Source organism: Diorhabda sublineata, chromosome 2, assembly GCF_026230105.1.
Source record: "Diorhabda sublineata isolate icDioSubl1.1 chromosome 2, icDioSubl1.1, whole genome shotgun sequence".
In the NCBI taxonomy this organism is placed as follows: Eukaryota; Metazoa; Arthropoda; class Insecta; order Coleoptera; family Chrysomelidae; genus Diorhabda; species Diorhabda sublineata.
In genome coordinates, this window is record NC_079475.1 from 37,196,907 (window position 1) to 37,221,518 (window position 24,612).

Genomic DNA, 24,612 nt, shown 5'->3' on the forward strand with positions numbered 1-24,612 from the left:
TAAACTTTCTAGAAACTAATCTACAATTAAGAAAACATTTCGGCCTGTTTCGTATTAAATATATTATTTTTAATATATATATATATATATAGATCGATAGTGAATGTGCTGTTCAAAATTATGTTCCTATTCTTGGAATTTGAATAAAAGATAACAATTTTCCTAAAAAATACCTATTAGATCATAGTCATTCATTTGAGATATTATAAATAAAATAATAATGTTATCTATACAGTGAATAACTAGAAAAGCATTCCGGAAAGTGACTTATCAATTCTAAATTCGTGCGAAATTTTTTTATGTTGATACGGAAGTAGACAGGTTTGGCTATTACCAAATATAGGGTGATAAAATTACCAATGATATCGAGTTAATGCGTAAAGAATATAAAAATAGAATTAACCCCAGAACACCATTCTAATTACTAACTACGCTGTCAAAAAAGTAGTTTTACTTATTACTTATTCCTTTCACTTTATTGTTTTATTACAATTATTTATTAACATGAATAAACATTCTCATTTAATTTAATCGGCGTTTTTACTAGACTTTTCATTGAGACCATATTTTTTGTCTCAATTAAACACGTTTTTTGAGGTGCTGCTTTATTAGAAACCAGAAGAAACACCGCAAAAATGAAAATGTGCAATAAAATTAAAGTGAATATTTACATGTGAATAAAATTGAAACAAATACATTCACGATGAATTATACATCATTCGTCATTAACCATAGAATCGCCATTAACTAGTTTACGTTTTTATGCAAATGTCAGAGGCTTTTGATACTGTGTCCGGAAATGTCAAATGTCAAATTCAAACGTGTCTGTATTAACTTGACTAGCGACGAGCGTTCAGGGCGGCCAATCACTGCAACCAGCAGTGATATCATCGAAAAAGTTCACAAAATGGAACTTGACGTAGGATTGAGGTTAGAGAGATAGAAGAGGCTATCGGTACTAAATGAAGAATTATGCATGCGTAAGCTATCTACGAGATCTCTTTGGATCAAAAGCTCATTCGAATGAATATTTGCCAAGCCGAGTTTTTACGCCGACAAAACTGGATCCGTCACTACACTCCTGAAAGAAAAAACAGTCAAGAGCAAAGGCGAAGAGGTTCCACCGGCTGGAAAAGTGATAGGATTGCTTTATAAGGTAAAGGACAAATTGAAAAACCGCATTTGAAGGAAAAAGTGCTTTTCTATCGGAACAACGAACCTGTAGTCTCCAGATTTGGGCCCTATACGTCTATTTAGAGAAAAAACAGATTTAAAAAGCATCGCTGGACTAAATGTACAGACTCTAAAGGAAATTATGTTGAAAAATAAGAATGACTAAGGAAAAATATCTAGTTTCTATATTATTTAGGAAACTTTCTTAATTTATCGATGTGTATATTTATTATATCATTTTGTTTCAGCTTAAATAAAATGCAGATTATGGAAAACGTTGTCGAAGGCTGCAACGTCCAACCTTCATCACCGGGACATGCCGAGGAACGAGATCAAGACGTTAAAATAAAATCCGAAAGCGTAATAGAAGAAACTGATAACAAACCAATTACAGACAATGACACCGACAATAAAGATATCGAAGATAATAGGGGAAAGAGTAAATCTGACAATATATCGAACGGAGTTAAAGAAGAACCAGATTCTAGCGATATACACGATGACAATTACAGTAATAGCAGCTCGCCTACGGCAGACAATAATAAAAGAAAATCAGAAACCGAAGAATATCCTATTAAAAAATTAAGATCGGAAATACAAGAAAATTTCCATTCGAGAGACAAAATTATAAATGATTTTATCGAAATGGCGGATTGTAATAATTTCGATCAAATCAATTCGTTTAGCGAACAGCTTTTAGCTGAAATAAAAACGCTCAATGAATTCGCTAAAGAAAAAGAACGAGAGTGGAACAATATAATCCACTTGAAGAAACTAAAAGAAGAATTACTTCTTAGAATGCAAAGAAAAAAACAAGTTTTAATGCTCAGCGAAAAAACCGATTACGTCGAACAGTTGAGCGAATCTCAAAACGGCAACATTGACGAAAGACTACGGACGTTACCTCAAAGTGTTTTAAGATCAAATTACCCCAATTCCAAGACTTACTCGACCAATTCTAGCCCAAACGGTAGTTTATATAAACAGAAATTGAACGTTCCCAAAACGCAAAACAACATCGACCTTATGAGTTCCGTCGACAAGCAAGGAAAGAAACTCACTCTTGATGTACAATCCATCATTGCGGATTATAGACAAAGACATCCCGAAACTGTGCCTCGTAGAGGAAGAAGAATCAGGTGTTCTCCAAACGATTCTAATAAACTTTCCAATAGTATTATGAACTTTTCGTCGATGGCACTGGGAAGCGGAGCTCAAGTTAGACAGGGAGATGTTAACAACGATCTTGGAATTCTATTAAATAGTATTAACATGGTAAGTTCATTTGCCTTTGATAATTTGTAAACAACCAAGTTTTTTTACATTCTATTAACTATATTTTCGCATCAACCGGAACGCGTTCTCAAGGGATTACGCGAATACATCGGGGAGATTTCCTTTTCATCTCACAAATGAATCCTTGTGTATTTTTTTGTACATTTGCCTCGCCGAAGAGACGAGAAATCATTCATAAGTATGATACCCTAACCGCTCGTGACCACTTGGAAAAGGGATTACTGCAGAAGATGGAGAGTGAGTCTTCAAGTATCCCAATACCCCGAGCGTACGACTTCTACCTCAAAATTCCGATAGGCAGAGAAGTCATCTATTTGGAAGTATGATTCACTCACATTCTCAGTTGAATAGCCGAACTGGATTATGCTCTGGAGACAAATCTATCTCATTAAGGCTCTCAGAGGAAAATTCCATATATCCATTCCATAATCGAATATCTATAGAGCAAACGGCTGCTGCACCTTACCCAACCATCTCCTTAAAAAGACTCCTCTTATCTTGCGAGCAGTCTAATCTCAGGTACTACCTTAGGGTCGAGGATGGCGAAGAGGTAGCACAATAATCAATGTACGATAACTACTTACTGTATATACCAATGAAACAGTTTGCACAAAAATATATACAGAACATATAATTAAACTAAGTCGCTCGTGCCGAAGCAGGGGAAGCACCGTAGCTCCATTGAGATCTAGGAGTTCGAGATCTGTTCGCTTTGCTATCCCGAGGAAGAATGAGATCGTGAAAGTAAGGAATAGAAGGGGACGTGTCCAGGTATATCGGAAAGGATTAAGTTTATTGCATGTTAATGGGACTTTAAAAAGGTTATAAAAAAAGTTGACTTGAAATTTCCAAAAAAAGGTAACCTGGTTTTCTCTGGTTCAGGTATCAGTCAGTCAGAGTTTGAAGGATTATGGTTTTATTGATGAAGATGTTTAGGGAAACGGTCGAAGGTTGAAAAATGTACAGAATGAAAGTGTACCTGTATTAATGAATCTGTAATCTGAAAGATTTTTTCTTCGTGAAAGTAGGGGAGTTGGTAAACATTGAGAGTCAAGGTAGCGACTTAAGAATCCGTTAGAATAGAGGGATTTGCAGATGAATAACGTACTATGTGTGTTCAATTGCTTTTCCATAACATTCATTTCTTTGTAACGTCTTCTATATTAAGCTCATTATCACCTTCGGCAAAGTTGATCAGATATTAGGTTGCTAAATTTGAACAAGAAGGCACCATCAATCACTCGAAGCCTCTAGATCGTCCAAGGACTGCAATAATCCAGAAAATATAGAGTATCTTCAAATTCAAATATTTAGAGCTACATCTTTATCAAATTCATTTAGTAAAGATTTTCGAAGATGAGGATTATCCACATAACACTTTGGACTATATCTTATTTTTTTCATTTAGAAGACTTTGTAAATAAGAAAAACTGCCATTACTGGTCCTTTAAAAACCACCAACGAAAACAATGAGAACCAATGCACTCTCTTAAAGTGACGGTATTGGTTGCAATGGGTTTATCGGTCCTTATTTTTCCCAGAATGCTAACGGTACTAAACTTATGGATACATCTGTTTGATACAGGGACAATTTTTTAAGAACATAGTTTAATAATTTTGCTGGAATTGACGGGAAGACTTGGTTTCAACAAGATTGCTTTATATCACATATTGCAAACCTTTTTATTGAAGTAGACAATATCATTTTTCTTGGAAGAGTTCTCATAAACAGAGGATATCAACTGGCCACCAAGTAGATCTGATAATTAACCCCCCTCATACAGCATGCCACCAAGAAATTTTTATAAGTTGAGATGAAGAATCAGTGAAGAAATTCAGTATAACAATCCAGGAATATGTTGGTAAATAATCACGCATTTCTGATTACGTCTTAAAGCAAACATCTCCACGTTATTTTCCATAAATGATTTCCTTTTTTTTTTGTAAAATAAACTTTACTTTTTTGTCATTCAGAGTAGACACGAAACTGCCAACAAATTACCCATCACGGAAACTGCTAATTTACAAGACACAGTATCATTCAAAGATATGCTACTGCAATTTGCGAAACTATCCCAAAATGAGAGAAACGAACTGATTCAAAACGCAATTAAACCGCCGCCACCTTATCCAGAAGTTACAGTTCATCCTGTACCAACGTCCACGCCGCCACCAACGAATTCTCTACTACATGGAATTTTAACAAAGGTAAGGAATATTGTACTTTGTATGTGGTATTAAATAAATGTCAAAAGATGGCTTTGAGATTCCAAAATTTCGCTAGACTTTTTTCTCAAAAGTGTATAAAAATGAGAAATTTGTCAATGATAAAAAAATCTAAGCAATTTATAAATCTTGATGCAGTTTTTTTCGTATTTCAAAACTAAAATTTTAACAATTAAAAACACGGTTACAAGAAATTGAATTCTGGTATTCATACGATAGATAATCTATTGAATCATATCTAAGTAGTAATTTCAAATTAAGAACATTCATTCAAGATTTTAAGTTGGTATTAGTTTATCGACAAAAACATTATCTCAAAACTTAGTTAACATTTTGTTCCAGTCGCCTACGAAACAAAATAGCAAATCATCTTTCAGTCCAACATTGGCTCGACTTCTGACAGCTCCTGAAAGAAATAACAGTGCGATGGCCATATCAACGCCGATATCTAATAGTACTGTTCACCCTTCCAACATGTCCATTTCAGAAATATTATCAACCAGTAAGGTGAGTTTTAAACAAAAAAAATTTTATTAATCTTATGCTATACAAATAAATATATTTTAGGCATGCAATGAAATTACAATAACACCAGTAGATACCCAATATGATTCTACGGCAACAAAAGGAAAATCAATGGTAATTATTACATATGGGAGATAGTCACTTCTAGTCATGGTTAATTATTTCATACATTTTATAGGAAGAAGATGAAACTGAAGATAGTGCAGATAGATTAGTCATAGATGAGAATAATGATACTGACAGCAAAAAACAGAATAATTCTGACAATAATTCCGATGGTGGAGATGAAGTACCACTTTGCCAAGGTTGTAATCAAAAATCTGCACAGTTTGTTTGTGCTGGATGCGGAAATCAATGGTACTGCAGTCGAGACTGTCAGGTAATAATAAAAATAGAAACATCTACTAAATTTTGTTAAATTACTTTTCTATAACATTAATTAAAATAGTTTTTAAAGGTGCTGAACATGGAAGTGATAATGAAGATGCAAATTTAGTTCTTGTCTTATAGTTATTGAAGTTTTTCAGAATTTCTTCGGTATCTTATTTCCAAATCCGAAATATCTTGGTGGAAGCATCCACCTTGTTCGTCCTAACAGCACCATCATTTTTAGGAAAGAAGTTCAATCGTGTGAAAGCAAGTAAATTAACTTTAAATTAGATAAATACTAATCTAGCACTGCAAAAGATCCTTATAGTCATCAGTGGACAAAAGAATCCCAAGCTAGTTAGCTAGGAGTTCCTCGTTTTCTTGAAGAATAATTTTTAAATGTTTATCCTTAAACAGTTTTTCTCTCTGTGGTCCATTGAAAATCTCTTTTATTTTTGCTATACTGAGAAATGGAAATATTGTAGATAAATATTTTAGCAAAGTTTCTCATACAGCCTAGTTTTACATGAAGAGCCAGATTGTTTTTTCCAAATTGAAGTGCTGGCGTCCTGACCAATCCTTCCGTTTGAAGTGAAGTACCCTTAAACATAAGAAGCAACAGAATTTGGTAAAACCTTTTTGTGGACCAAATAATATGGCAACGCCACCGGAAATTGGCCACAGAATTTAAAATGACACCGGAAATCAACTGTATTCTGTGATCAAACATTAAGTCGTAGCCTTCTTAGTTTATTCTGATGATTGAATTCGGTCAAGAAGATGAAGAAAATGAATTAGAGCTCCATGAATTATTCGCATAATTTAGTTTTGAATTACACACATTGTAATTCTTTAAAAAAGAACTAGTTAAAGTACCACCACCTAACCACATAAAGAACACTCGGTAATAAAAAATATTTGGTAATTATCTAGATTAAGTTACACCCCTCCGATGTCGTTAAAATTTGAATGTTTTTTTTTAATAATATTTGAAAGATAGATATAAAAATTTTGACGTTTCGACTTATTTCAGTCTTATCATATATTGATTATAGTTTTACTTACGGGGCTGATTTTCAAAAGATATATAGTGCAAATTTGAACTACCATTTTTGTTTGTTCATAATAATCAATTTGTTTCAGGTTTCTGCTTGGGACGAACATTCTGAGGTTTGTTCTGGTTGAACAGTAATGAAATCAGTCTGAAATCGCTTCGAATATATTATATATTTCATAAATATTTTATATCTACTAAGTTAAGTACTAAGTACGTAAAGATGGTGTTCCCCAGAGGTATTTGTAATACGAACATATACTACAATCAATATGAACTATTAAATATTCCGATTTTGTATCCAGTGATCTATTGGACTGAATATGATAATTTTTCCAACGATAATGTTACGGTAAAAGTAAATAAATTCGTCGATTATATAAAATCACCACTGAATTTGGTGAATATGGTAAATTATTTCATAGCTATCAAATTTACCGGTTAGTTTATAAAATCCCCAACTCGTAATGGGGAAAGTGACAAAAGTCCCCAACTTTACGAAAATTCGTTCAATTTGCGCAACCTCTTGGCACGTGACAACCACGTGATTTCAGAAGTAGTTCTAATTTCGTTGCATGTAGACGTGACACTCTCGTGAAAAATAAATCATGGAATGATGGCTGGTATGCTTGAGCGTTTTAATTCCAAATTACTTAATATTATGGATACTAAGAAAACAAACAGTTGTTAAGTTGGGTTAGGTACCTGCACTCTATTCTACTGGCCCAATAAGCAGGGTTCGTTGATTTAAATCTGATTATTCATTAGTGTTTAAAATGATGTTATACTTATGAAAGGCGTAGCTCATAGTATAAAATTTACTTCAATTATATTTTACCGATGAATAACTATAAATTTGAAGACTAGTTAAAAAAATCCGATTTAAATAAAAAAAATCACGAACGCTGTCAATAAGTCATGATATTTATCACAATCCCCATTACGAGTTAGTGTTGATTATGATGACAAGTGCAAATGTAAATTATCCGGCAAGCTTTGTAATTTTAAAACAGTCTAATACGACTAAAGAAGTGAACTTACGTGTAAATGCAAATAAATGATTTGTTCCCCACAGAATATGGGTTTGGTTTGTTCTTACAAAATAATCCGAATTTATTACAGTCCCCATTACGAGTTGGGGATTTTATAAACTAACTGGTAAATTTGATGAATATGAAATAATTTACCAAATTCAGTGGTGAATATGTATAATCAGCGGGCAATTTGATTTTATCACCAATTTATCATTTTTACTGTAACAATTATACTATTTAATGGATATTTTTTAACTTGCATACCTCCAAATGCCCAATCTTTAATAAACTAAATTAATATTGTATATTTTGAATAGTTCTACCAAAGATTCCCAAAGTTTCACAATATTTTTTACTAAAATAAGTGTAGGCTTAGTAATTTATGTATTTTTGTGTAATTAGTCAAACGAACGATATTGGACTAAAATTTTTTAAAAATCCCAAATACCACCGTTTTTATTTTCAAAATAGCATAGTAGATAGTGAGTGAAAGCCCCAATTATATTACAAGAAATGTCTCTACATTTTATTATGATTAGTAAAACTGAAAGCATAATCAAAAAATAATATCAAATATCAAAAGTAATCAAAAACTGTTACAAATATTTTTTTTATCTTGAATGCAATATGTAAGAGCCCACCGAATGAATGTACCCATGCCAAATTTAAATGAATCCATCCCATCTATGCAAATCTATATGAATCTTATTTAATCTATAAGAATCTAATGTTTGTGAATCAAATCCATGTAGACTCGATTCATACTAATTGGATCAGGTATTTTTGAAAGATCATGAGACCAAACTTTTCAGGAGAGGTAAAAAACTAAATATTGAAAACAAATTCAAGGTTACATAATGTTTGTTTTGAAAATATTAAATAGGTACTCGTTTACATGTTGAACAATAAAAAATGTTTACATTTTTGAAAAAAATAGCATCAAAAGTGTTGAACTAGTAAAAGATTATGTATTGGATAATTTGTGTTTAATTAAAAAAAAAAAAAAAAAATAATCAGCATATGCTTACGAATCAACTACTCCATCCTCACCATCATTTTCTGACGTAAACCACAGGATTATTTTGTGATAAAAAGTCCTTACGTAATGTTCTGTAGGTAGATACTTTCCAATTTTCTGCAAATATTAAATTTTTTTATATATATATAGGTGCTTCAAGCAGGCATTTTAGGCATGGAAGTGATTCCCTTCCACTCTTTTCTATTTTATACTTTCGTTTTCCAGTCCTGAATTCTCTCTCTCAGAGATCTTCCATCACCTCTGCTTACCATCTTTTTCTTGATCCTTCTTTTTTTTCTTGTCCTTGTTCTATGTCCATTATTTTTTTTGCTGCTCTAAAATCTGGCAATCTCTGTATGTGACCCAGCCACTCTATACTTTTGCATCCTTAGTTCTGCTTCTCCAAATAGATTCCTTATTTCATTATTTGTTCTTCTCAACCATAATTCTCCATCCTTTTTAATCTCCCTGTTCTGTTCAAACCGATTTCGCGTACTATCCATTCTAATACTATATTGAACAGCAACAATATTTTTAATATTTATTGGAATTTTTCCTAATGGATATGCTTTTTCGCTGGGTAAAATAGAGTTTTCGAGAACAATTGTCTCGTCCATTTCCTCGTCATAGTCTCTGGATTTTTTTTAATTCAGATACCCATGAAGCTTCTGGCAGAAAACCACTACTGATGTAACAAATTATTAGTCTCTGTCATTTTTATAAAATTGAAGTTTCCCTATAGAACATATACAATCAAACTGAATTAATTGAATAATAAGTAATAGTAAAAAAATCTTTTCAGAAACAAGCTTTTATTTGGAGGAAATTTTAGAGGACTCACAATGTGGCTTTAAAAAAGGAAGAAACTCAAATCACTTTAGAATTAGACAATTAAGAGAGAAATTATAAATAAAGACAAGGAAATTCATTCATGTTTCATATTTTTAGGAGGTAGCTCAAAATGAACTTCCTAGATTTAATTACAGACAGGTGACACTAAATAAAAGCTTGTAAAATAGTTTTTTGAATTATTACTTACCTGATGGTTTTTTTAATCTGGTGGAAAGTTTATCCAAAAATGCTTGCCTTGAGGATTTTATGGAAGAGTCCACTTGAATCTTATCCTTAATAAGTCCATCTTTACCCATGTTTCATCCAGGTAGTAAATTTTTCTATTTTTTCACAAAATTTCTCAATTTTTCCAAGGTATTCTCGCTCTACACAATTATTTTTGCTTTTTCAAATAATAAACTGTTCCTTTCACGTTTTTGGTATCAAAATTCCATTCCTTTTAATAAAATATTTATCTTTTAAAATCCGACTCTCAGAACTTTATCCACTGTAGGGAATTCATTCTGAAAGACTATTCTTTTGATGGCTCTCTTATCGAAATTTTCAATTGAAATGTTAATTATTTTTCTTGATGGATACTTTTTTTGGGTTGGCCACTGAATGATTAGTTCTGTACTCTTGAACGAATCGGTAGACACTTGAAGAAGATACTCCGAAATATTTGCCGTTTCAGAAAGTAGTAGTATAGCTAATGTCAACAATTTCATCAATAAGATACGGCGCCCTGTTTCGTACTTTTTTCTTCGATAAATAGACTAGCTAGAAAGTTTAATTACATAGTTTGAGTTTAGTAGGGAAATTTTGGACACTCTGTATACATTCCCTTCATATAGATTCATGTATTAAAAATTTGCATATGATATGCTTTTAGTTTATATACATATTTGTTGTGTATGTGGGACTATTATTAAATTTTACATGTTTTTGTAGTGTATTAATTAAATTTATTTTTCCTGAAAAATGTAACTGTTTAGTGCATAGTTTGTTTTTATATAAATCCTAGTCATTAATTTTCTAAAGTTACCTGTAGTTGTGTAATTATTTTCAGAATGTGTTGTGTTGTTGAAGTGCCATTGAAATATTTTGTATCCACAATAAAATAATGTAAGATGCAGTCCTGTGATAAAATATGTAAGGTTAATGCTACTTAAAATAAATTAGTTATAATTTTTATTATGTTAGTTTCATTTTAAACGCCCATTGCACGCTGGTTAATTCTTGATTGGCTCAATTTTCCATGTATTATTGGAAGGTATATTCTCTATTACCACTTTATTCTTCTGAGTTTCAGTCAAGTTGTTAATCTGGTAAGTATTGGTGTGAAAATTGAGAAAAACCTTTTCGTAGTGTATTTAATATATAATTTTAGAAAAATATCCTCACCACAATAATATACTTTGGTTAAACTCAGACCTTATAAAATAATTTTTCATATATGTAATATTTATACCTGAACAAACTCCAACGCCAAGAAGGTGACATTCTTCGAGTTTAAGGATCTTATATGTTTAACATTTTGTTGTAATATTAACCCTTAAGTACTACCGTTTATAAATAGTGACATATCTAATACTACTGGGTCAAATAGACCCAATTTTGATTTTTTGTTTAAAAAAGGTGGAAATTTTTTCAAAAAGTTTTATTGAAAAAAATGCTATTATAATATATGAAAAAACTTATTTTTTAATGACATTAGTTAAATACAATTAGAACACAAATTTCTAGTGCATTGCTTGCATATTGGTAAATGACATGTTTCACAAGTAGTATTGGTTTTTCTGTCATTTTTAGACGGACAGATTGCACATCTCTTTTTTTTAGAAGCTAATCCTCTTTGTTGAGGTTCTGGACGTGTAAGATTTGCATTACCCAGTAAGCTCTCCATTATAACTTTTAAACTGCGAGGCAGTGTTTTACTTAACCTATTTTGGATGTGTGGCACGCATAAATCACGGCCTAATTTTTTGATGAACTCGGATCTTGACATACTTTTCTGAGCGAACTGAAAAACAACTCTACTATTGACTCCTATGTTCAGAATGGCATGAAAAATAGTCATCGACCAACGTCTTGTTCTACGGGAAGTGGAAGAATTCGCACATTTCTGATCTAAAGAGTCTACTCCTCCTTTAGTTCTGTTGTAGAATAAGATTACTTCTGGTTTTTCAATTTAAATCATCGTACTGTCAATAAAATATCTCCATCTCTCTAGAGAAGTAAATGGTGGATTCTGACGAACATTTCCTTTCAAGGAAGGTAAAACTCGAAGTAAGTTTGGTGCTAAGGTTTTTCCTCTTTTTGGAGCTTCTTTTGACCATTTCGTTTTATCTTTCTTTCCATACCAATAATTTCTCTGTTGATCAGTTCTTTCTCCTTCAATTTCAAGTAATTCAACACAGTCGTCTTTCTGATTCGATACAAGTTCGTTATCACTAGGCATCCAGTCATCCTCACTATCTGTATTGTATTCACTTAACAGTTCCACATCTTCTTCTTCCTTGTTACTTTCGTCATCATATCCTAAAAGTTCTGTACATGCCTGCAATCTATCTGTTGTCAGTGACTCTTCGCTGGATTGATATTCAACCTGTGACTCAGCGTGGTTTTCTGATTCCATGTCTTCCCAGAAATCATCACTTTCCACTATTTCTAACAGTTCTTGATCAGAAAGTGGAACGTTTCTTTTGTGACTCATTTTCTTGAAGTAAAAAAACTTGATTATACGAAAATAACCGCGAAACAACCACAAAAAGAATATAATAATAGACTACACTTTTCAAAATAAAATAACGTTTTTGCTACCGTCGGGTCAATCTGACCCAATGCCGGCGATCTATTGTACTTCAGGTAGCTTATTTTATACTGCAACACTCAAACATGCGTCCTCATAGACAGTCAGGAGAATACTAAAGAGCGCATGAATCAGTTACGATGAGAAATGCTTAGTTGCTATGTTTTGATAACTACACAGGGTCAGAATGACCCAATGGTAGTACTTAAGGGTTAAATAAGAGGTGTTGACTCAGTATTTACGCAAACGGCGTAGCTACTGCCATCATACAACTATGTTTCAAACGTTTTTATACGTAGAAAAATGACAAACTATTACATATATAAAATTTCTAGAATTAGAAAAGTAACTGTAGCTCAATTTACAAACATTATAAGTTTATAGAGAAAAAATTAAATAATAAAAGAGCAATTTAGTATCTTTTACAATTAACTAATATAAAATAGTGATTTAATTTATTTTTATACTAAATTTCTTAACATTAAAATGAAAGTGTTCATTATAAAATAATTTTATTTTATATATTATTCGTATGAGATTTTTATACTAAGGTAAAAAGAAACATCACAATATCATTTAAGTTCAAAATTAAACCGTGGAGTCATTTTAGTAGCATTAATCGATTATCAATTTATTTGAAATATGGCCTAATGAACTTATGGATCAAGTCCAAAAGCTGTAAAAAAGAATCATCAAATGTCACTGTCATTAATCACATTGTTTATATTTTGATTTTTGTATGTTAAAGTTTTTATTATTTGGTTCTTGTTGTAAGTAAAACAATGTAAAGATTCGAACATGTTGGAAGGGTGGTATAGTCGATCTATTGCCGATGAGGCCGCAGCAGCCGAGGAGGAAGAGAGAGTTTTGGAAGAATCAAAATTTAAAAAAGAATATAAATACCTAAAAAGAAAGTTCCAGAATTTAATTTTTGTAAGTTACCATTTAAAACAGTTATTTTAAATTTATTATATAATTTTAATCACTGTATGTTACCAGGAAAATGAATCGTTTCAACAAGCGCTTAGGTTAGCTCAAAAACGTCTCCTTCTTGTGACAAGAGATAGAACCTTCTTATTAGACAGACTGCTTATGCATGAAAAAGTTGAGCATAGCACCTCAGAATCTGACGATACTGAATCATCAGATGATGGAGAAATTGCAAAACCAGAACCTTTAAAAAAGTAAAAAAAGAGTATTTATTTTACAAGTGGTATTTTTATCAACTATCTGTTTCAGAAGAAGAGATGTTAGTTCTCACAGCTCTCATACAAATATACATCATGCAAATTCCGGTAAAGTGTTATCAATAGCAAAAAAGAAAAAGCCACCTGTACCTCGACCACCAAAACAACAAATACCTCAGACAATGGTAACTGTTCTTATACAAAAAAATCTATAATGCATTCAATTTTATGTAATTATTGCATAGATATAACACTTAAAGCCTTGTATTTATTTATTAATGGTTGTAGATAGAATGTGTTAAACTTTGAGTCGGTCTAGATTATTTTGTTCTGTTTTCTTCATGTACTTCTTTTTCCAGCTATTATCAAATTGAAATTACTGGCACAATTTTTTCATTATCATGATTTTTGTCTAGTTTTATTAGAAGTTGCAGTGAAAATTTCATTTTGTAGCAGTTACAGATGCCTCCAAGCAGTAGTGCCTTATCTGATGGTCACATGACTCCAGAAGAAGTAGAACGTCATCTTCAGGCACAAAGTTTTATGGAATTTCTACCAGAAAGGGCACCACCTACTGTTCCAACAGAAATGTTTAGCAATGAACCCTCATTGGATAGGTAATGCATTTTAGAAGTTTTGTTAGTAACTCTATTATTGAGTTAGAAATTCTTTTGTGTTTCATTCTTTTTTGCAACTATACTCAGTTCTTTAATTTCAATTGCTCACAATACAAATTTGGTTTTTGTGAACCGAATTTCTCAATTATTTTTTTTGTATGCTGATTAAGCATCACCTCGAGCCAGCTTGTTTCTCTGCAGTTAAGAATTCAATTATGGTTGCACTCTGCTATAGGATGAAATTCAATACAATTGCGGTGCGTCAAAAGAGCGTGACAAGCGACGAATCATGGATATATGCATATGAACCCGAAACTAAACAACAATTGACAGTATGGGTCTTTCAAGATGTAGAACGGTCAATTTTGAATGTTACACTAGCATTTGTATGCTAGAAGTATTAAAAAAAAATCAGGGAAACTAATCGCAGATGACGAATCATTCATTGAATTGATGGGTCATCCACCGTACAGTATTTGTTTGGTACCAAATGATTTCTTCTTATTTCTGCAGATCCGAAATGATTTGTGAAGGTGAACGTTTTTCTACACTTAAAGAAGTGGTTGATTCGTTCAAATCAGATGCTTTGGAAGTGTTCAGAATGGAAAAAAATGCTTCGATTTACAAATTTAAATTGATCCTGTTGGAGAATATTTTGAAAAACAATAAATCCATATCCAATTATAAATATTTGTCTATCTCAAAACTTTGGTAGCAACCCTAGTATATGAGTTAAATTGAGTAAAAAAATGTGGATAAAGAAGAGAACCCTTATTTATAAGCACAGCTCTAAAAATCAATGCACACAATTTTTGACTTTATTGTATATATATTTTTTTTAGCGAGTCCAATGATGTTGGAGAGCTAGAAACTTCACCGAGCAATATTGGCGAAGAAATTAGTATTGATATGATTGTAGAGTGATAATAAAATGAGTATTGGAATTTGTAATTGAGTTATTTGTATTAACAATAAATCTTTTCGAAACAGAAGTTTTTATAAAAGGAAATAATTATGCATTACACACTGAAACAGATCCACAATATTCAAAAGATATATCTAGTTTCCGTTCTTGCATACTGATGAATTTCATCTTCCAAAAAACATTGACATCCTATAATCAGTAGATATGGTCTCTGAAATTTTGCAATAAGGTAAAATAAATTCAAAAAATTGTATTGTTCTAAAAACACTACATTTGGTTATTTAGTCTCAGGGACAATTTCCAAATGTTCGAACCTTTGTTTAAACAGCCACACTTACCTTAGCAACTTATCGTTTGTACCATGTCATACTTTGGTTCAGAAAGAAAAAATTGAAAATATAATCTTGCAATTTTGTACACTGAAAAGGTGACCGAGCTATTTCAAGAATATAAAAGTGAACATGAGGCGTACCTCTCAAGCTAGATTTGTCAGAGATAGATCTAGGAGATTCCTTTTCAATCAAATCCCGATTTATTCAATAAATACAAAAATTTCATTGATGAATACATTAGTTTAGGTCATGCAAAAATAATTATTATCAAATAATATGAAAGTGGTAATTTTCCTACCTACTTCATGGCGCATCATCCTGTCATAAATGAAGAAGAAAAGACGACAAAATTGAAGGTAGTGTATGACGGGTCAATGCATACCAAAAATAAAAATTACAAATGATTTTCTTTATAATGGTGAATTGGTACAAAATGAACTTTTTAATATATTAATAATATTCCGAACATACACATATACTCTTCTAACAGATATAAAGAAAATCTTTAGAATGATTCTAATTCATCCAGAGCATAAGCCCCTACTCAATATTTTATGGAGAGAAAGTCCAAATGAACAAATTAAATGTTTGCAACTTCAAACAGTCACTTATGGTCTGAAAAGCTCAACCTTTCTTGCCACTAGGTTCTTAAGGGAAATTGCAAATTTAAACATAGAAAAATATCCTTTAGCAGAAAGGGCTTTACAAAATTCCACATACATTGATGACATTCTTGCAGGAGGAAATATCTTAAATGTCTTTGAATTAAAATCTCAATTAATTGATTTGTTGAAGTTAGCATCCTTTGAGTTACATAAATGGGCCTCGAACAATGAATTTGTCTTAAAAATAGATAAAATTGATATTACTAAAAATAATAGCATAATAAAAAATAATTGCTTCAAAATATTTTCTCCAAAAAATGAAAATAACTCATGTATAGGGAAAAGACAAATTTTAAGTAACATTTGCAAATTTTACGATCCTATGGGGTTGAGGGATCTCTACTATTAAGGGCAAAGACCATTATGTAAAAGTTGGGCCAGAAAGTTAGGTTGGGATGACATTGTACCTGAAGACTTGAAGCAATTATGGTACCAATTTCAAAGTAGTCTAAGTAAGCATGCTCATATTAAAAATTGAGCGGCATCTGCATTTTTCCAGTGCACTAAAAATAGAATTGGTAGGGTACAGTGATGCATCGCTTATGGTTGTATACTATATGCTAGACCGGTTCTTGAAAATAACGCTTATTCAAACATTTTGTGCTCCAAGTCAAGAATTACGCTTATAAACGAAGACACAACAATGCCTCGTTTAGAATTAAATGGTGCTCTAATATTGGTAAATACATCCGACTCGAAGGACTAAATTTATTTATAGGTTGTAACTATATAAAGAAAATCCCTTTTTTGTGGACTGTATCTTAATTTTTTTACTTGAATCAACAAATTAGACTACACTTTTCCCGCGAACCTCACCCATGTTGAAAGAAGAGACTGAAACTTTGCGATGTTGCCAACTTTGGCATGGTTGTTGGAGTGTATCCAACATATACATTTACAACGTTTTAATAATTCACATATGCGCAGAAAATTGTAGATAACATCTTGCTCCCTGATTAGTTATAAAATATTAACATACAATCTGGGAGCAGCACGACTTTCTATGCTAATTCATAGTGCAAAATATTTTTTGTAGGTAGTGGATATGAACTAAATGAGAGAAGGTCGGAAGATGTTGAAAGAATATTCCATTAAAATTTGGTTATTTTATTGACATATTATCATGATTAAAGTACACAAATTTTCAATTATAAATAACTAGGATCCATTTTCTATGTTTGGCCCTCTTTTTTTTAAATGAATGAAAACATCTAAATTCACAGCAGAAGTTTGTATCTTTCATTCGATTCAAACAGTGAGTAAAGACAATATCAGTTACTGGTACATGAAAATCTGGAATTTGGTCCAGATAATATCGCTGTATCAATATTATATTGATTATTTTTTTATATATCGCACTCCTATTTAAATAGTTAAATTTGAAACTGACATTTTCCGTCAAATGTATACTTTAAGATGATGTTTACAGGATTTGACAGTGCTATAGCATTAGTACTAAAAGATTCCGCGTGAGGCGCTAATTATCACTATTACATAGAGTTACTAGTGTGAAGTGTAGAGAAGGAGGAACATCTCTTATGGACGGTACGTTTAAAATATGGTCTGAATTCTGTAGGGATAATACGTGGCGCTGATTGTACTATGGGATTGAGATCTGAAGTTAAACACTTACTGTATAAGAAATTATCAAAGTTGTGACTGACGTTTGATTATATTCATGTGAAAAGCTGTGCAATCCTTAATATCTTATTAGATTTTTATTTTTTATTAAGAACTTAATATATTTCTGTACCTGCTTGCATAAGCTAATTACCAACGATATTTTAGCAAAACTATAATTATTATATTTGTTGCGGATAGAGTTCAATATTTTATTTCTATGAACCAAAATGTTTTATTTTCAATTATTTTATTATTTTTATTGATATTTTTATATGACTATAACTATTATATTAGTTACGGATAAAATTCAATATTTTATTTTAATCAACCAAAATGTTTTTTTTTATACTATTTCATTATTGTTACAAGATTCTACTTTTTTTTCATATTAGAATATATGTATTATCTAAAACAGAGGTTCCCAAACTTTTTTGTTTCGTAGACCCCTTGCCATATTTTATGGTTTTTATTAGACCCCCACCTGTTCTTTAAAAAAAATTAATAAATAAGTAGTTCCTATAGTGTAAAAGACACAAAAAACACATTTTTATACATTAACTAATTTATTAATTAAATTTTAAACAAAATGTGCTGTAAAAAAAAACAAAAAAGAAATTAATTCATTCAATGCGAGGGATGAACTTGATGCTTTAATAACAAATTATCAACATTTGGCTTCAATTTAGTAACATTTAATCTCAAATCTCCTCGGTTTACTATGTCCAGTTTGTTTCTTTTTTTTTGTAATAAGATTAGTAACTGCACTGAAACCTCTTTCTACGAGATACGAAGACGGAAAGGCAATTAAAAACTTTCTCGTGATATTCCACACTCCGGGATATGTAGCAGGTATGTCTTTCTGAAGCCAAAATTGTTGATAACCCTTTCTGAACTCTACCTTAAGTTCTTCGTTTGTACTTATTCCAATTAATTCTTCTTGTAATGAGATATCCGTCTCCTCAATATCACCATAAGGATTAATAATCCATTGTGGTATTACTAGCGTCAAAATATCTTCGATTCTCGTTTCAAAATCTGAGTAGAGTGCATTCAAATGATGCACATAGACTGGAACATCGTCTTCTTGGAAGTTTACTTGGGATAAATTGGGAAATTGTGAAAATTCGCTCCGTCCAATGTTTTGCTTCATCATTTTAATTCTGGCAAGAAACGCTGAAATGACCGACTTTGTCTTAATCACCTTGCAACTGTAAATTCATCGTATTAAATTTAGCAAATAAATCGGTCAAATACGCGATGTCCGTTTTTCTTTTTAATAAACTTTCTTTTAAATTTTCATATCTACCATCGAGAAACTCTAGAACAGTTTCAAAAAGTGCAAAAAATCTTACCAAGCATAAACCTTTCGACAGCCAACGCACATTAGTGTGAAGAAGTAATTGGTGGAAGTTCTCGTCGTTATCTTCACACAACTGCGCAAATAATCGCGTATTCAACGCATTGCTGCGGATCCGGTTTACTGCGTCAATGACAAATTGCAGAGATTCATGCAATCTTTCATTCAAATTTTTAGCAACTAGGTGTTGTCTATGGATGACGCAATGTACTGCTAATACCCCGGGTACGCTTTCTTTTAAAAAGCTTATAAATCCACGATATCGACCAACCATGGCAGGTGCTCCATCTGTAGCTACAGATATTATATTTGATAGAGGAATTTCTTTTTCAATAAAGTAATCCCTCAAAACATGAAAAATTGATTCGCCTTTAGTGTCGGTTGCCAAAGTTCTCGCAAATAGCAATTCTTCGTGGATATTTTGATCCATAATAAAGCGAACATATGCTAGTAATAATGCTTCATTTCCAGGTAAAGTTGACTCGTCCAGTTGTATAGAGAAATGGGTCGTTTGCAAATATTTACATAGGAAGTTTTCAATATCATCACTCATTTCATCAATGCGTCTTTGAACAGAATTGTTGCTTAAGGGTATTTTCTTTATGATATCAAACGCAGGTTTGTGTGAAACAGTCTTTATAACCTCTTCAACGGCTGGCAAAATTAACTGCTCTCCAATGGTATGCGGTTTTCCGGATTTTGCTATAAGTAGCGAGATATTATAAGACGCTCGAAAACCATCATCATTTCTTTGTGACGTCAAAGTGAACATTTTGTCCAGCGTGGGTCTCTTCTGAAGATTCTCTTTGAGAGTTTGAAAATATTTCAAATCTTTATCTAATTTATCTGGATGACATCTTCTTAAATGATCTTCCCGCTTAGATGGCTACGTGGCGTCATTGCTAAATACTTTGTTGCATATAAGGCACAATGGCAGTTGTTTATTCGACAATGATGGAATAAAGCCAAACTTCAGATAATCAATATTGTACTGTCTACATTTCTTTTTTGATTGGGACATGCTTAGTATAGGTTATCTGTGGACAACGAAAGCTATTTATATAACATAAAACAATAATTAAAAATTTAATTTATTTATTTTAAATTTTTCTTCAGTTCTAACAACAAGAACAAAATTAATATTTTATAAAAAATAATGTAAGAGGTACTTACATTTCTTCGAAACTTCGAATCAAATTAGTATTCCTTTCGTTGAGGATAACAAAGTAAAACACAAAGTGCACAGTGCTATTATTCAACTGATGTCAAACACAGCAAAATTAACACTGTTTTTGATTGAACCTTTATGGTCCGAGAGCCAGCGACGATTATTTAAAGCATGAGATTTACAGGGTAGATAGATAATGATATGAGGATTCCAAAAATCATAGCTTGCCTAATGTCCATCCACGGAATTGCCCCTAAAACGGGTTATTTCCGGTAATTATTTATAGTGCTGAAACAGTGGTATTTCGTTTTAAATTTGACTCAGATTTAAAGATCAGAATATATAGAATACAAAAAAATATATTATTTCTGAACAAGAAAATATTAAATTATCTCAGGCAAGCCTACGGAAACATAGGGCAAATTACCCTTAATTAGCCGCGCAATAGTGATACGAGAACAAATGTTGAATTTTTTACTAGTTAAAATCGGAATTAAAGCACCGTACTATTATAGATTTGTAGATTATTTAATTCTGAACAAGAAAATATTAAATTATCTCAAGCAAGCCTACGGAAACATAGGGCAAATTACCCTTAATTAGCCGCGCAATAGTGATACGAGAACAAATGTTGAATTTTTTACTAGTTAAAATCGGAATTAAAGCACCGTACTATTATAGATTTGTAGATTATTTAATTCTGAACAAGAAAATATTAAATTCTCTCAAGCAAGCCTACGGAAACATAGGGCAAATTACCCTTAATTAGCCGCGCAATAGTGATACGAGAACAAATGTTGAATTTTTTACTAGTTAAAATCGGAATTAAAGCACCGTACTATTATAGATTTGTAGATTATTTAATTCTGAACAAGAAAATATTAAATTATCTCAAGCAAGCCTACGGAAACATAGGGCAAATTACCCTTAATTAGCCGCGCAATAGTGATACGAGAACAAATGTTGAATTTTTTACTAGTTAAAATCGGAATTAAAGCACCGTACTATTATAGATTTGTAGATTATTTAATTCTGAACAAGAAAATATTAAATTATTTCAAGCAAGCCTACGGAAACATAGGGCAAATTACCCTTAATTAGCCGCGCAGTGATACGAGAACAAATGTTGAATTTTTTACTAGTTAAAATCGAAATTAAAGCACCGTACTATCATAGATTTGTAGATTCTTTAATTCTGAACAAGAAAATATTAAATTCTCTCAAGCAAGCCTACGGAAACATAGGGCAAATTACCCTTAATTAGCCGCGCAATAGTGATACGAGAACAAATGTTGAATTTTTTACTAGTTAAAATCGGAATTAAAGCACCGTACTATTATAGATTTGTAGATTATTTAATTCTGAACAAGAAAATATTAAATTATCTCAAGCAAGCCTACGGAAACATAGGGCAAATTACCCTTAATTAGCCGCGCAATAGTGATACGAGAACAAATGTTGAATTTTTTACTAGTTAAAATCGGAATTAAAGCACCGTACTATTATAGATTTGTAGATTATTTAATTCTGAACAAGAAAATATTAAATTATTTCAAGCAAGCCTACGGAAACATAGGGCAAATTACCCTTAATTAGCCGCGCAGTGATACGAGAACAAATGTTGAATTTTTTACTAGTTAAAATCGAAATTAAAGCACCGTACTATCATAGATTTGTAGATTCTTTAATTCTGAACAAGAAAATATTAAATTCTCTCAAGCAAGCCTACGGAAACATAGGGCAAATTACCCTTAATTAGCCGCGCAATAGTGATACGAGAACAAATGTTGAATTTTTTACTAGTTAAAATCGGAATTAAAGCACCGTACTATCATAGATTTGTAGATTATTTAATTCTGAACAAGAAAATATTAAATTATCTCAAGTAAGCCTACGGAAACATAGGGCAAATTACCCTTAATTAGCCGCGCAATAGTGATACGAGAACAAATGTTGAATTTTTTACTAGTTAAAATCGGAATTAAAGCACCGTACTATTATAGATTTGTAGATTATTTAATTCTGAACAAGAAAATATTAAATTATCTCAAGCAAGCCTACGGAAACATAGGGCAAATTACCCTTAATTAGCCGCGCAATAGTGATACGAGAACAAATGTTGAATTTTTTACTAGTTAAAATCGGAATTAAAGCACCGTACTATCATAGATTTGTAGATTATTTAATTCTGAACAAGAAAATATTAAATTATCTCAAGCAAGCCTACGGAAACATAGGGCAAATTACCCTTAATTAGCCGCGCAATAGTGATACGAGAACAAATGTTGAATTTTTTACTAGTTAAAATCGGAATTAAAGCACCGTACTATCATAGATTTGTAGATTATTTAATTCTGAACAAGAAAATATTAAATTATCTCAAGCAAGCCTACGGAAACATAGGGCAAATTACCCTTAATTAGCCGCGCAATAGTGATACGAGAACAAATGTTGAATTTTTTACTAGTTAAAATCGGAATTAAAGCACCGTACTATCATAGATTTGTAGATTATTTAATTCTGAACAAGAAAATATTAAATTATCTCAAGCAAGCCTACGGAAACATAGGGCAAATTACCCTTAATTAGCCGCGCAATAGTGATACGAGAACAAATGTTGAATTTTTTACTAGTTATAATCGGAATTAAAGCACCGTACTATCATAGATTTGTAGATTATTTAATTCTGAACAAGAAAATATTAAATTATCTCAAGCAAGCCTACGGAAACATAGGGCAAATTACCCTTAATTAGCCGCGCAATAGTGATACGAGAACAAATGTTGAATTTTTTACTAGTTAAAATCGGAATTAAAGCACCGTACTATCTCATAGATTTGTAGATTATTTAATTCTGAACAAGAAAATATTAAATTATCTCAAGCAAGCCTACGGAAACATAGGGCAAATTACCCTTAATTAACCGCGCAATAGTGATACGAGAACAAATGTTGAATTTTTTACTAGTTATAATCGGAATTAAAGCACCGTACTATCATAGATTTGTAGATTATTTAATTCTGAACAAGAAAATATTAAATTATCTCAAGCAAGCCTACGGAAACATAGGGCAAATTACCCTTAATTAGCCGCGCAATAGTGATACGAGAACAAATGTTGAATTTTTTACTAGTTAAAATCGGAATTAAAGCACCGTACTATCTCATAGATTTGTAGATTATTTAATTCTGAACAAGAAAATATTAAATTATCTCAAGCAAGCCTACGGAAACATAGGGCAAATTACCCTTAATTAGCCGCGCAATAGTGATACGAGAACAAATGTTGAATTTTTTACTAGTTAAAATCGGAATTAAAGCACAGTACTATCATAGATTTGTAGATTATTTAATTCTGAACAAGAAAATATTAAATTATTTCAAGCAAGCCTACGGAAACATAGGGCAAATTACCCTTAATTAGCCGCGCAGTGATACGAGAACAAATGTTGAATTTTTTACTAGTTAAAATCGGAATTAAAGCACCGTACTATTATAGATTTGTAGATTATTTAATTCTGAACAAGAAAATATTAAATTATCTCAAGTAAGCCTACGGAAACATAGGGCAAATTACCCTTAATTAGCCGCGCAATAGTGATACGAGAACAAATGTTGAATTTTTTACTAGTTAAAATCGGAATTAAAGCACCGTACTATCATAGATTTGTAGATTATTTAATTCTGAACAAGAAAATATTAAATTATCTCAAGCAAGCCTACGGAAACATAGGGCAAATTACCCTTAATTAGCCGCGCAATAGTGATACGAGAACAAATGTTGAATTTTTTACTAGTTAAAATCTGAATTAAAGCACCGTACTATCATAGATTTGTAGATTATTTAATTCTGAACAAGAAAATATTAAATTATCTCAAGCAAACCTACGGAAACATAGGGCAAATTACCCTTAATTAGCCGCGCAATAGTGATACGAGAACAAATGTTGAATTTTTTACTAGTTAAAATCGGAATTAAAGCACCGTACTATCATAGATTTGTAGATTATTTAATTCTGAACAAGAAAATATTAAATTATTTCAAGCAAGCCTACGGAAACATAGGGCAAATTACCCTTAATTAGCCGCGCAATAGTGATACGAGAACAAATGTTGAATTTTTTACTAGTTAAAATCGGAATTAAAGCACCGTACTATCATAGATTTGTAGATTATTTAATTCTGAACAAGAAAATATTAAATTATTTCAAGCAAGCCTACGGAAACATAGGGCAAATTACCCTTAATTAGCCGCGCAGTGATACGAGAACAAATGTTGAATTTTTTACTAGTTAAAATCGAAATTAAAGCACCGTACTATCATAGATTTGTAGATTATTTAATTCTGAACAAGAAAATATTAAATTATCTCAAGCAAGCCTACGGAAACATAGGGCAAAT

General features: G+C 31.7%; 2 protein-coding genes across 5 annotated transcripts in view; both read left to right on the forward strand.

The window, feature by feature from the left end:
- LOC130453024 (uncharacterized) overlaps window positions 1–10,720 on the forward strand; it is a 42,322-nt gene extending 31,602 nt beyond the window's left edge. For all 3 annotated transcript variants that reach the window (XM_056792605.1, XM_056792604.1, XM_056792606.1), the window contains 6 exons: window positions 1,422–2,448; window positions 4,444–4,677; window positions 5,038–5,202; window positions 5,263–5,334; window positions 5,399–5,599; window positions 6,733–10,720. In XM_056792605.1, coding sequence (XP_056648583.1) covers window positions 1,422–2,448; window positions 4,444–4,677; window positions 5,038–5,202; window positions 5,263–5,334; window positions 5,399–5,599; window positions 6,733–6,774 — 1,741 coding nt within the window. In that variant the 3' untranslated portion in view covers window positions 6,775–10,720. The remainder of the gene's footprint in view (window positions 1–1,421; window positions 2,449–4,443; window positions 4,678–5,037; window positions 5,203–5,262; window positions 5,335–5,398; window positions 5,600–6,732) is intronic.
- Window positions 10,721–11,129: 409 nt separating this feature from the next.
- LOC130453025 (INO80 complex subunit E) lies at window positions 11,130–15,134 on the forward strand. 2 transcript variants are annotated; one of them, XM_056792608.1, is made up of 5 exons: window positions 11,130–13,271; window positions 13,338–13,522; window positions 13,578–13,710; window positions 13,979–14,142; window positions 14,985–15,134. In XM_056792608.1, the coding sequence occupies exons 1-5, from the start codon at window positions 13,137–13,139 to the stop codon at window positions 15,064–15,066; spliced, it is 699 nt and encodes a 232-aa protein (XP_056648586.1). In that variant the 5' UTR covers window positions 11,130–13,136; the 3' UTR covers window positions 15,067–15,134. The 2 variants fall into 2 exon arrangements, with proteins under 2 accessions (XP_056648586.1, XP_056648587.1); XM_056792609.1 differs by having other exon boundaries at window positions 13,033–13,271; window positions 13,982–14,142.
- Window positions 15,135–24,612: the final 9,478 nt, after the last annotated feature.

What these genes read in the sequence shown, in the direction of transcription:
- LOC130453025 (XM_056792608.1), top strand. Translation starts at nt 13,137, where the DNA reads ATGTTGGAAGGGTGGTATAGTCGATCTATTGCCGATGAGGCCGCAGCA. An exon ending in AGTTCCAGAATTTAATTTTT is followed by an intron (nt 13,272 to 13,337) that starts GTAAGTTACCAT and finishes GTATGTTACCAG; the next exon opens with GAAAATGAATCGTTTCAACA. An exon ending in AATGAACCCTCATTGGATAG is followed by an intron (nt 14,143 to 14,984) that starts GTAATGCATTTT and finishes TATTTTTTTTAG; the next exon opens with CGAGTCCAATGATGTTGGAG.